Raw genomic sequence first — 13,816 nt, 5'->3', positions numbered from 1 at the left:
TCAGACCTTTCTGTCTCAAACCAGGGAATCAGAAATTTCAAGAAGGAGTCTCTAGTTGCTGAATGATATCCCAAAGTTTCTTTTCATTCTCTGTAATTAATTCTGTCTGCAAAGAAGCTTGATAATCTCACACCTTCGTCGTTTTAAAAATAGTTTAAAAAATGAAGATTGTAAGGTCATCCTTCAGCAGCCTGGCGCCCAAAGTGTGAGCAGCACCTTCTGTCTGGGCAACACGAAATGCTGTCACGGGGGTGACGTGGAAAGAGCACAGGAAGTCTCGGTTCGAGTCCAGGCCCTGGCCCCCACTCTCAGGCCACAGTTTTCTCACTTGTACATCAGAGCCAAGTGGGATAATCTCGAGTTGGACCTCTTCTTGCTTTCAAATTCTGTGCCATTTCACCTGCTTGTTTTTGTACTGTGCTCTGTACTCACAAATCTAGGGGTTGTGGCTGGAGAATGACATGACATCACATTTTCTTAGATCTTGGCCAAGCTTTCCCCTGATCAGCTCCCGAGTGAGGATGAGCTCAGATATGTTTCAGGAGGCACCTCCAGACACCTGCTCACCCTAGAGCAGGTTAGGGAGAGTTCTGACTTGCCTGTTTTCCAGAAACACCCCTCCCCAGTCTTTTCCCTGTCCTTCCCCCTTTCCAGCACCCACCCCAGTGTTCTCATTGCTGCCCCTGTCTCTTGTCACTGCCTAAGGGTGTGGCCTTTGGGGTCTCAGTACAAACGCCAGCTTTACTACTTTCCAGCAGCGTGATCGTGGGTAAATTACTCAATTCCTTGAGGCTCAGTCTCCTTATATGGAACTAGAAGCACTGTACTTCTTCCCAGGGTTGTGAGGATGAAATAAGATTATCTCTGTGAAGCACAGGGTTTGGCAGTGAGTTTAGTTCCTCCCACCTAATGGAGACTCAGGTATCTCATCTGACCTGTCCTTGGACCCCTGCACAGCACATTGTTAGACCTCTCTTTGGGCGCAGCTCTAATGATTGGAACTTCCTCTGCGCTGCACCAAAATGTGACTCGTCCATTAGCCGTTATCTTGGCACCGGAATGATCTATATACAACTAAAGAGAAGAAGGGATGAAATTCATTTCCTTTCTGCCTTGTAATCAACAATTTCTTGATCTTTTACGAATAGCTGAATCAAAAGATGTTTCTTTCAGTTAACTATAGTAAATCGAGAGAACACTGAACAGGGAAGTAGGAGGGCTAGGCTTTAGTGTAAGCTATTTTGCATAGAATGAGTCATTTCAACCAGCTGGGCCTCATTTACCTCATCTGAAAACAAGTGGTTATACTTTTAGCAGCGCTGACAAATCTGTTTCGTCTCACATTCCATCTTTGATTGGTTGGTAATGACTTCCCGTGTGCCTTGTCGAAAGGGAATCTGGGGTGGGTGGCTCTGAACTCAGTTAGTGATGTCTGCCAAGAATGTGGGAGGATGTTTTGGCCACATTTGGGCCACATACCTGCCCTATGCCCAGTGGTCTAAGGCTGCTTACGGTTTCAAATTCTCTTAATTTACAAACTGATTATATGATCAGATGTTTACGTGGTATCTTCTATAGATTCAGCATTATGCTTCTGTAAACAGCAGAAGCTGGTCTCGGAGGGAGTGCCAAATCGAAGAGGGCAGGATGTACAGTAGGAACTTGGAGAAAGGAGGGCCGCTGGAGTTCAGAGCAGTCGAGTGGAATCTCCATGGAGGAGGTGAATCAAGCCGCATAGTGGATTTGGATGACAATAAGTGGGAGGGAGTACTTTGCAGGTAAGGGGAGCAGCATAAAGAAGGCCCCCAGACAGCAGTAAGCCCAGTCTATCCTGACTGCGCTGCTAAGCGTCAGTACCTTCAGCGTGGCTGATAGGCTGCAGACGTATTAGGGAACTCAGTGAAAGCCAGGGGACTGAGTTTACGCATCATTTGGTCTTATCAAGTTCGTTGGTGTGACAGAGGAGAAAGCTGAGACTTCCAGAGGTTAGTAACCTGCCTCAATCACATATCTGTAGATGGGTTGAGGAGGTGGGTTCCACGCTTGTGTGGGTCCAACAGTCATGCTCTTATTAGGTAATTAAGCCTTTCTAGCCGGGACCCCTGGGAGCATGTCGGCTTCATCAGCAGAGGCAGGGAAATGGGACAGGAGAGGAGAACATAATTAGTATGTGCAAATTTGGAAATGTTGACCTTGGACTCCTAGTGAAGACGGCAGCAGGCAGCCGACTTTGCGGGGGAGATTAGGCCTGGTGGTCTGCATTCGGAATCTTCGCCTTGTGCAAGCAGAGAGGGAGAGTAAATGGTCTTTGAAGGAAGACACTGTCAAGGACACAGCTGCAGAACACCAAGGATGAAGCCGAGACCACATTTCAAAGGTATTTTCAAGAAGTCTGCTGGTTTAGTTACCCCCAAAATGTCTTAGTAATTTGAACTCTGCAAAGAGAATGTTATAAAAACAAAATCCATTTCCAGATGGTGGAATTTGAGGAGGAAAAGGATTGAAAGAAAAGAATCCTAAAGAGGTGAAGTCTCTGTTCTTGGCGAAAGACCCTCACATTTTTATTGGGGAAAACGAAGAAGTTTTTGAATTACGGGATCACATAAAAGCATCTGAAGGCAGTAAACCTTCTTGTTATTTCCATCTTATTCCTTAGCGAGCTTAACTGTTTTCACATTTATGAATGATTTTAAATTGAAATGTATTTTACCCCCGGCATTTTTCATCCCAGACATTCATTCTTGTTAATGTTGCCAAAGTGAGGAGATAATCTTGGGGAACATTTCTAATGTTTCCTACAATATCATGTTCTCTTATGGTATGGCCGTGTGTCTCCTGCCAAGTGAAACAGTCTTTCATACAAGGGAGGTGGTCTAGGAAAGAAAGGAAGGAAGAAGCCATCTGCTTAAAAATGAATTTTTTAAAAACGGACATTGATCAAATATATATGGCCTAGTAAGTGCGTAGGGAATTTCCTTTGTGAGGGACTAGAAAGACTGAGTAGTTGGGAAGGAGGGTGGGCAGCCACACACGGGCTCCTTCATTGTGACTGTGTCACCCTTGCCCATGGGCCCGAGCTCCTCCTGCCTTTACCGCAAGACCTGATGTGAGTGGCGAGGCCACTGGGCTCCAGCTCAGCGTTCAGCAGGGACCGAAAATGCAGGGAATGCAAATGTTTGTTTGATTGATGGTTTAATTAACCAGTCTCCTCCCTGTCTGACGTCACCCCCCTCCCCCACCAAGAAAAACCTACTTTTGTTTTTCAGAGACATTTTAGATATAGCAATTCTTTTTCTTCAGATTTTTCCTATTTCCCCCCTGGTGCCTGCCTTCTTCTAAAATATCCAAATATGTTCATTTTTTCTAAGGAATGCCAAAACAAATATTACGTAAATTAAAATTGTCCCTATTAATTTTACTTACCACTATTGTCTCTAAACCCCAGTGTTCATTTATTTATATACAGGAATACATACATGCTTGCCACATACATACCAAACAATATGTATATTTTTCTCTCCATGGTCTTAAACTATCTGGGAATATTAGTTTAGTCAGGTTCTTCCAGAAGTTCTCTGGAACTATTTTGAAACACAACTGATGCGTGGAAACTGATTAACCCAAGGGTGTTCAGATCTCCAGTGTTATCCTGCAACCCTCTGTACCTCTGTTACATCAAATTGGTGTCCTTGAACTTCTAGAGACACCTAACCAAGTTCTGTAGGATTTTAAGGTAAGGTGGTGGGTATAGGCTGGACAGTGGCCAGACTACATCCTTGAAAGCATGTTTCGAGGCTCTCCCTGTGCATCAGGCACTCTGCTTATGTTTTCTCATTTAGGCCTTGTAACAATCCTGTGAGGTAAGCATCATCAGATCTTTTTACCTACAAGGAAGTTGAGGCTTAGGGAAGTTGCGCTAGTTTGGTCAGAGACGAAATTTCACATTTAAAGGAGGAAGACCCCTTATCGTCTGGGCCTAGGACTCACAAGACACCAATAAAGCAAGAACAAGCCATAATACTGTCTCTGAGTGCTGCCTAGGTCAATGGGAAAGAAAGGGAAAGCTGTATAATCCAAGAGGGGCATTAAGGGTTTCAGCTTCGCATCATTTGAGGCCAGATACACTGCATGCTGAAGTGGGAGAGGGTGTGTATGCCTTTTTCCAGTAATCTGCAGGTTGTCGGAGAAACTGGGTCTTCCCTCATCTGGTGAGGGATGTCTTAGTGTTGCAACAGCAGTGACACAGACAGCAAGCTGTCCCGTTGCCTCAGGCTGTCATGGAGAGCCAGTTGGGTGCTCTTTATCTCTGGGGCCAATTAAGTGAAGTCTAGACTTTTCCTGAGAGTTGCCAGGTATTCAGGGACTGGGCTACTGAGCACAGACAACTCCCCCTAAAATCAAAATATAGATACAGATTTTTAAAAACCAGTCATGCGCTTACATGTCAAACATATTTGCACTTAAATTCAGATCCTGCGTTACAGTCTAGGTGTATCATCTTGCTTTATATTTAAGGCCCAAGGGCTTCAGCTTTAAATTAGGAGACAACGTGAGCCGAAGGTACCCAAAAAGAGTTGTCCTAGAGACCCCTAGCAATAGAGAGATGAAGTAACATCCCCAGAATCAGAATACAAATTCACCACTTTGTGTGGGATTTTCCCCATCACCTTAATGTACCACTACTAGTCCTTCTTCTAGAAGAGTTATCTAGAGAGGTGGTGGTCTCTCTGCTACAGTAAGTAGCCTTGTGGGAGAGAAGAGAAGAAATAGGTGGTAGAAGCACTAAATTGAAGGCGTGGGCCATTGGATGTTTCTCATCTGTTTGTTGCATTCTGTTGTTACATGATTTTAGTTATTTTATGTTGTCTTCGTTTTGTTAGTCTGTTTTTACTCCTGTAGGGTGAATGCATTCAGTTGACCTGCAAGGTAGCTGAAGGCACCTTATGTTTGAACATTCTATTTGAGGTTGAAGGAGGGGAAAGAATTCAGGTACAATTGATTGTTGAAGGGCCTTTTGCAGTTCCCACTTTCCTAAAAGAGAACATCCTTCTTCTTCAGCTACCATTAATCTTTATTTAGAACAGAGTAAATCACTGGACTCAAAATTTATGTTGTACACTAAAGTCTGCTGGTAAACAATTTGTCTTTACACTTTCATTATTCAAAGTGTAAATGCAGTGCCCTGGAACAATTTCACATTCTTACTGATGGCTTCTCACTGACCCAAAGTCCTCTGTGTAACCCAAAGTCCTTTATTGTGTAACGCTGTGTAACGCTGTGGTTACTCAGCTCACCTCTGCCTCTTACAGAAGCATGAGTCACCAGTTGCTGAAAACTTCCCCAGTTTTTCTGAGGATCAAATAATGGATTAGATTATGAGTGGTGGTGTTTCTTTTTTTTTCCTTTTGTACTTAGAAAAGGCCTATTCTTCAGGGATTCCGTTTCACCAGTTCAGCTTTTTGCATTCTCTTTTAAGTTATGGTTTTATACCATTCTTAAGGCTAGGGTGAAGGAAGAAGAGGATGAGATGTTTGACCTTGAAGATCTGGCATTCAGATCTTTGCTGTCCTCCTCTTATGCTGAAATAAAGCGGGGTGGGGGGCAGTGGTAGGGCAGGGGGGCAGAAGAGAGCCAGGCTCTCAGGGGGGCAGAAGCTTGGGTCCTGGTAATGAGAGTTAATGAAACTCTCTGCCCACCTCACCTCCTGGCACACCTGGCAAACTCCTGCATTAAATACCCTGGGACTCTGAAATGATCAGGGCATCTCTGGAAGCCCCAGCCTTGATCTGAGCAAGTGAAGAGTACACCTATGGAAGAAGTCATTAAGAGCTAAATGTCTGTTCTTATCTAGAGCTGGGTTGAAGGTAGGATCTGGCTCTAATGTATTCCCCATATTCAGAGGTTCAGGATAGCTACCACTGTTCTCCAACTGAGAAAGTGGAAGACCAGGTAAGGAGTAACATAGATGGTGCTGTGTGAGACCCCATCTGGCCTCAGAAACTGCCAGGTTTGAAATATCTGGGGAGAAAAGACCAGGCAAGGAGAATAATGAGGACTGTGCTTACTGATACAAGTCTAGAGAGCCAGGCCTTCTCTGACCTTCTCCTTGTAGGTACAAGGATCACGCAACAGGTAAAGGCCCTCAGCTTATGGACAAGGTGGGCTCTTTGGACCTTGAAACTCTCCTGCCACCTTTAGAGGAGGGAGAGTGAAATAAAGTTTAGAGCACATCTTTCTCTATCCTTAAAGGGCCTTGGGGAGTCCCATCATTTTGTCTGTTGTCAACTCAGTCCTAGACAAATTCTGGACTAGAATTCTCAAGACATTAGCATCAAGTCCTCTAAATAGAACTAGGACTCAATACTCTGAGTCATAATAAGACCTGTAGTTTAGAACTAGGGTCTGCCTGTGGGCCTACTTGTATAGGGACAGCAAGAATTTCTTTCATAAGATCCAATATTTGTTCTAGACTAAGAATTTCTTCTTCTTATCCTATAGCTATTACCACTTTTACTACAAATATCCCATGTGGCATTTTGGATGGGCAGGCCTACTGTTGGAAGCTTTGGTTTCAGGGGACGAAAAGCAAGCTCTAGATAGCCCTAAGTAAAGTGGAAAAGTAGATGGCTTTCTCACGATCCACCCACTTCTTTTATCAATATCCATCTGCTGTCTTATGAGGGGTTGCTAATCTTCATCTCAGCTACCAGTATTGAGCATTACTGTATGCCAGTATTTATATGCCCCATATCAGTTCTGTGAGTTCTATTTTTTTCCTCATTTCACATGTGAGGAAAGATGACATTGAGGCTTACAGGGTGATGTAACCCACCGGCAGTCACAGAGCCAGGAAGAGGCAGAGCGGGGACTTGCTCCCAGGTGTGTGCCCTGTGAAAAGCTTATCATTTCCCACCCCTGCTAAGACCACCCTTCAAAGATAAAAGAATCTGCTGCTTATTCTCAGCTAAGATGTTAAGTGACTATTGAGGTGTTTATGTGCCAAGCAGCTAAAACTGACTCTGAGCACTTTGCCTCTGCAGATATTTCTATTTTAAAAAAGACTCAAAGACAAAAAATCCATAGAGGTGGAACAACGGAATAGTGTTTTTAGGAAGGCAGGGGCTACCGAAGATTCCTCAAATCACTGCAGAGCAGCAGCTCTAAGCTGGGCATTCCACAACACAGCCCTGTGCACATCAGACACTTAATTATAATCTGATTAAAACTCAGTTAATGTTCTCATTACATGCGTGTAAGAAGAACACAAGGAAAGCTGCTTTGGTTAACTTTAGTTTCTCCTGTTGACAAAGCATCAGCTTTAGCCACCAACTCCATATATGTGCCTGTAAATTTGAAACGCTTGCTGTTCCTAGGTCAGGATTTTGGTTTAGGTTTTATACAACACTTGGATTTATACTTTAAGGAAAATGAGAACATGTCCTTTAAAAAGTTCATGGAAAATAACATATGGCTTTACTTGGAATTGATCAGATATAATGGTGAGCTTGTCCTGTTTTCGAAATAACCTTTATGATGTTTTTGTCTTGTTTGCCCTTGATCACAATTTCAGTGCAAACATACTTCTGGATGATCAGTTTCAACCCAAACTAACTGATTTTGCCATGGCACACATCCGACCCCACCTAGAACCTCAGAGCTCTGTCCTAAGCATGACCAGCAGCAGCAGTAAGCATTTGTGGTACTTGCCAGAAGAGTATATCAGACAGGGCAAACTTTCTGTTAAAACAGACGTCTACAGCTTTGGAATTGTAAGTACCAACTACCAGTTAACAAAGTAGAAGGGTTTGTTGCCAAGAATACACTAAATTCCAAGAATTATTTTAAAGGCTTTAGCTTTTAGACCTATTGATTTTCTGTTCCTCATTGTCTTATACATTAATTTTGTATAATCAATCAAGTAATGAAATGTAAAGTCATTAATTAGAATGAACTGTATTCAGCATTGAGGTTAATAGTCATGACTAATTATGTGTATATATTTAATATTTGTAATATTTTAATAATATTTATAATAATTTAGTAATTATTACTATGTATATAATATTAATATTATGTAGTTGACTTTCTATATGTTCCTTGTAGGTAATAATGGAAGTTCTGACAGGTTGTAAAGTGGTGTTAGATGAGCCAAAGCATATCCAGCTGGTAAGAATTGTCTTCATCTCTGCCTATTTCTTGGTCACTTTTTGGATAGATTCTGAGTTCTCAGTGATGAGTTTGTCTCCTTTTCTTCCTAGAGGGATCTCCTTATAGAATTGCTGGAGAAGAGAGGCCTCGATTCATGTATCTCATTTCTAGATAAGAAAGTACATCCCTGTCCTCGGAATTTTTCCGCCAAGCTGTTCTCTTTGGCAGGCCAGTGTGCTGCAACACGGGCAAAATTAAGACCCTCGATGGATGAAGTACGTATACCCACGGTTTTATTAAAAACTGAGTCCATGGAACCATGGAAAATCTAAATTGGATAAATTGTGTATCTATGTGAATATCAATGAGACAAATGCAGCTCTCAACAGAGAATTCTCACCTAATAGATAGCTTTTCCAGCTCAGAAAGTCACATCGTTTGGTACTCAGAAAGAGGGTATTACTGGGTGGGACCAGGGCAACCACAAAAAATTTAATGAAAAGACATGTGACTAATTTGGAGAGAATATTTTATTCAACGTTCGTGAAGAGATCTGGTCCATTAAGAATGAAGCATACGGGCATTCCCTGGTGGTCCAGTGGTTAGGACTCAGCGCTTTCACTGCCAGGGCCTGAGTTCAAACCCTGGTTGGGGAACTAAGATTCCACGTGCTGCGTGGTGTGGCCAAATTTTTTAAAAAATGCATCATGTATTTCCCTTATTGATTTTTTAATTTACTCATCTGTCCATCAATTTAATCATCTAGACATTTATTTGTTTACAATAAACAAATATTTAGTACCTGCTTTGCACGTACCAGACTTTGGACTAGGTGCTGGTGATACAACAGTGATCAAGATACTGAATTGCTGCCCTTCAGCTCACAGTTCAAAGGGAGAGTCAGATCTATAAACATGAAGTTTCGGTACCAGAAGATAAGCATGATGATAGATGGGAGCGTAGAGTCAGAATACGTCCCAGCCTATGAAGTCAAGGAAGCTTCTTGATGGAGGTGATAGCTGAGCTATGATCTGAAGAACAGGTTGGATTTAGGTATTAAAGATGGAAGGAGAATCTACAAAGGCTCAGAGGTGCAGTGGAATCTGCAAAGGCTCAGAGGTGCAGTGGATTCCTTGGCACCAAGACTGCAGATTGTCTAGCACCATGGAAGTGGGATGGTGGAGAGCAAAAGCTGGACGTGTTTAAAATAATAGGAGGTTCCAGGTGATCGAGGGACGTGAATTCCATTCTAGGAATTTGGATTCCATCCTAAGTCTATTGTAGAGCCATGGAAGGGTTTTAAACAAGGAGTTGACATAATCAGAATATAAAGACCATTGGCCTGGGAGTCAGGAGAGCTGTGTTCTAGGCCTGACACCACAAGTAAGAGCTGTGTGGCCTGCAATCTTGGGCCCGGAAAGGAGCTTTGAGATATATAGTGGAGGGAACGTGAAATTGGGAGCCGGAAGACGTGGGGTCAGGCAACAGGTCTGCTCCTTACTGGCCAGCGATAGCGATTCCCTTTTCTGAGCCTCAGCCTTTTCATCTATAAAGTGAGGATATTAACGTTTGTGCAGGTTAAATGAGGTGATGTGTGTGAAAACACTTTGTAAATTATAAAGCTCTCTATAGGTATTTTTTAAATTACGTGTATGTGTAAATGTATGTTATTTTATATCAGGTTAATGGTTCTCAATTCAGCTGCATATCCAATTCAGCTGCATATCCAAATCAACTGCAAAGCTTGTAAAATACAGATCCCTGGGCCCCCATGTCCATATTTTTTGAATGACCATCTTTAGGTTGGGGCTAAGGGATCTGTTTTTTAAGAAAGCTTCCCTAGGTAGTCTGGCATTTGAGAACTATAGATTGGGTTCACCATCCCCTGACCCCTTCCAATCCTCCACATATTAAGGCTGAAGTAAAAAATGATAAGAGATTCATCCAAGGTCACAAAGTAGTTGGTGGCAAATCTAGGCATAAAGTCAGGTCTCTTGATAATCAATTTCTTTTCTACTTTGCTTCAAGTCACTTAATTTATTAACATGAAGGAGTTTAGCTAATCTTTAATTCCTTCGCATTTCAAATTCTATAGTTGAATTTATTTCATGAAAATAAGAAAATATTCCTTAATAGGTAGACAGAAAAAAAAGGTAAAAGGAGAGGTTATTCAGACTTCACCCAATGTGTGTTGGCTTCTTGGTTAATCAGGTCCTAACTGTTCTTGAAAGTACTCAAGCCAGCTTGTATTTTGCGGAAGATCCTCCCACATCCTTGAAGTCCTTCAGGAGTCCTTCTCCTCTGTTCTTCCATAATGTACCAAGTATTCCAGTGGAAGATGATGAAAACCAGAATAATCCATCGCTGCCTCATGATAAAGGTTGGAGAAAAGGGAGAACGACTCAGAAAACTCCCTTTGAATGCAGCCAGTCTGAGGTTACATTCCTGGGCTTTGACAGAAAGACAGGGAGTGGGAGGAATGAGGACACTAGCAATGTGCCCAGTTCTGCTTGTGAAGAAAGTTGGTCTCCAAAGCCTGCAGCTCCATCCCAGGATGTGAGGGCCTCTGGTGTGAATAGGGACCCTTCTGCGGAAGTTCCAGGGCATTCCTACAGGAGCATGCCAGTGGAGGCCAGCTGTTCCTCTGAATTTTCCTGGAATGAATGTGAACAGTGCAAAAAGGCATCAGTTTCACCAGAAGATAAAGAAGAAAGCAAGTATTGCTGAGGCACCTGAGTACAGGTCTCATCTTGGGAAGACATTGTCTTTATTGGTAGCGCCAAGAGGATGATTGATGGTGAATTTGGGTAATGCAGATCAATGATCGGAACAATTCTATTTCATTCCTTCCAACTTGTAGAACAGAGTGGCTTAAAGTTTTGTTTTAGCACGATCATTGCCTCATGATCAAACCTGGACTAAATTAGAACCATTCAGAATTACTTAAGATTGTAGACTGTGACTTCAGACAAACAAAAGAATCAAAACCTACCAAAATGGAAGTGGATTCCAGTGTCTTCTCCCTCAGCATCCACGTGACTCCTCAGAGCCTCCAGTCTGCCAGGTACATTCAGTTCAGTTGGATTCCATTGTTTTGGTTTAGCTTGCTTGCGAAGGTCGTCAGAAACGTCTAACTTGTAAATGTTAATAGATACCATACCTTTTTAAAGAATTGCCTTTTTGCTTATTTCAATCAACTCTTAGTATATTTCTGTTCATCCCTGTCAAGTCTGCCTATCTGAACATGAGCCATGACATGCCCAAGATCTGTATTTCTGTATTTAAACTCTTAAGATAGTTTATCTCCTATAATATTGACAATTATTACAATTTTTTTTACATAGAGACTATTATATCCTGAATAGAATGTATGAAATTTTAATCAAGCCATTTTTGTTCCAAGAAAATGGCTGGTCATAAAGGCCTAGGTCAGTTTTTTCTTTGATTCCAACTCTGTGCCTTTACTGCTGGTGTTTACTAGATCTCCCCCGTCTGAAATCCTACCCAATCTTTCAGGGCCCACCATAACTGCCATCCTCCAGGAAGCTTTCCTAATCTTTCCAGCCAATAGTAATCACTTTATCAGCACTTCCATAGCAATTTCTTTTTTTTTTCCATTTTTAAAGATTTTTAATTGAAGTACAGTTGATTTACAGTGTTGTGTTAGTTTCTGGTGTACAGCAAAATGATTCAGTTAGACGCATATATACATATTCTTTTTCATGTTCTTTTCCATTATGGTTTATTACAGAAAATTGAATATAGTTCCCTGTGCTATTCAGTAGGACCTTGTTGTTTATTTTATATATAGTAGTTCGTATCGGCTAATCCCAAACTCCTAATTGACCCCCTCTTTCCCCTTTGATAACAGTGTTTGTTTTCTGTGTCTGTGAATCTGTTTATGTTTTGTAAGTAAGTTCATTTGTATCATCTGTAGCAATGTCTCTGTATTTGTTTTATATTTGTCACTTTCTGAATTATATCCAAGTTGCCTGTGCTATCATATCTCTCTTCCTAGATGGTAAACTCCTGTATTAGTTTCCTACTGTCGCTGTAACAAATTATCACAAGCTTAGTGGCTTAAAACAACATAAAGTAATTATTTTACAGTTCTAGAGGTCAGAAGTCCTTGGCATTCCTTCTGAAGGCTCTAGGGGAGAAATCGTTCCCTTGCCTTTTCTAGCTTCTAGACACTGTATGCATTCTTTGGTTCATGGCTTCTTCCTCTATCCTCAAAGCCAGCAACATGACATCTTTAAATCTAGATCTCTCTCTGAACTCTTTTTCATCACCACTTCCTCTTTCTTTGGCCCTCCAAAGGATCCTTGTGATTGCATGGGGCCCACTCAGATAATACAGGAAAACCTCTGCATCTTAAGAGCCTTAATTTAATCACACCTGCAATGTCCCTTTTCTCCTCTAAAGTCATATATTCACAGGTTTCTGGAATTAGGACATGGACATCTGTGGGGCCATTACTCTGTCTGTCACATTCCCTGACTGTGTAGGGTCCATCTCTTCAGGGCCTAGCATGTTACCCTATACAGAGCAGGTGTTTCCTTATAAGTTAAATTGAGTTACATTATCTCTGTGAACCCACATAATCAAAAATTCAGCTATAATAAACATTCCGGAGTAAATGAACAAAGTGGGGATAATGACTGTCTTTATGATGATGGACAGAAGCACTCCACAAAAACCGTTTCCAGAGGATTTACAGAATTTCCCTCTCCAGGATGTTTATAATAAAAGGGCAGACCTCTAGTTTTCTCTGCATCAAAGGAATAGGCCTATGATTGTTTTTTGTAGGTTTTTTTTTTTTTTGATAAGTCAGTACGGTTGAGTTAATCATAGTCAGATTGGAGTCCAGATTCAAGAACAATTAATCAAAGAAGAAGTCGTCAGAAATCAGGGTCAGGTTAACAGACCAAGGTCAGAAACATGGAGCTACAATTCTGGGAAAAAGGATCTCATGGCAGGAAGTGAGGTTCAAAACACAATAAGCCTTAGCCTGATTGACAAGCCAAATAAAAGCCCCAGGCAAGCAGTTGGGAGAGGCCATCCCTGAGGGCTGGTCTGGGGGGACCTGGCTGCCCAGTGATGTCTTCCCCATCTGAGCATGAAGGATGCGTTCACGGTGCTCCCAAACTGCCCATATGCTAAGACTATCAGGGGAAAGGGTTGCCCTAGACTCATGTGATTTTTACCTCTTGTGACCTGTCCAGTTTGAAAACTCTTGATTATACACGTTAATCAAGGAATCAGTAAAAGTCTTCAACATTTGGCCTTATATATCGCCGACCATTCTGAGGCCGATTCAGCTTGTCTTATGTAGTCTGAAAGTATTTTGGCTGCATCGGGCAAATAAGCCTAGAATTGTGTGAAGTTGCCACTAATAATTCAAACGAGGTAATCAAGATAATCAAGAACTGACTCTGTGTTAAACTGCTCTTCACTTTGAATCCGAATCCCCCAGTACCTTCAAAGAGAGATAATTAAGGAAGCTCTGATTGACAGCAGGCCCACACCATTATTCATCACATGTGTAATCCGTTGGTATGATGTTGATTTGAACTTGCTTAGTTGACTTAAAGCAGTGTTTCTCAAAAAAAAAAAAGTGTTTCTCAAACTTTAACATGCAGCAAAATGACATGGAAGGCTTTTTAAA

General features: G+C 41.8%; 1 protein-coding gene across 1 annotated transcript in view; it reads left to right on the top strand.

The window, feature by feature from the left end:
* Positions 1–12,842, top strand: part of IRAK3 (interleukin 1 receptor associated kinase 3) — a 50,372-nt gene extending 37,530 nt beyond the window's left edge. The window contains exons 9-12 of the mRNA XM_060165497.1: positions 7,571–7,769; positions 8,104–8,166; positions 8,259–8,423; positions 10,360–12,842. Coding sequence (XP_060021480.1) covers positions 7,571–7,769; positions 8,104–8,166; positions 8,259–8,423; positions 10,360–10,875 — 943 coding nt within the window. The 3' untranslated portion in view covers positions 10,876–12,842. The remainder of the gene's footprint in view (positions 1–7,570; positions 7,770–8,103; positions 8,167–8,258; positions 8,424–10,359) is intronic.
* Positions 12,843–13,816: the final 974 nt, after the last annotated feature.

This window comes from Lagenorhynchus albirostris, chromosome 11 (genome assembly GCF_949774975.1).
Source record: "Lagenorhynchus albirostris chromosome 11, mLagAlb1.1, whole genome shotgun sequence".
Lineage (NCBI taxonomy): Eukaryota > Metazoa > Chordata > Mammalia > Artiodactyla > Delphinidae > Lagenorhynchus > Lagenorhynchus albirostris.
Note: the sequence above shows the minus strand (reverse complement) of the source record. Positions and strands in the feature narration are given on the sequence as shown.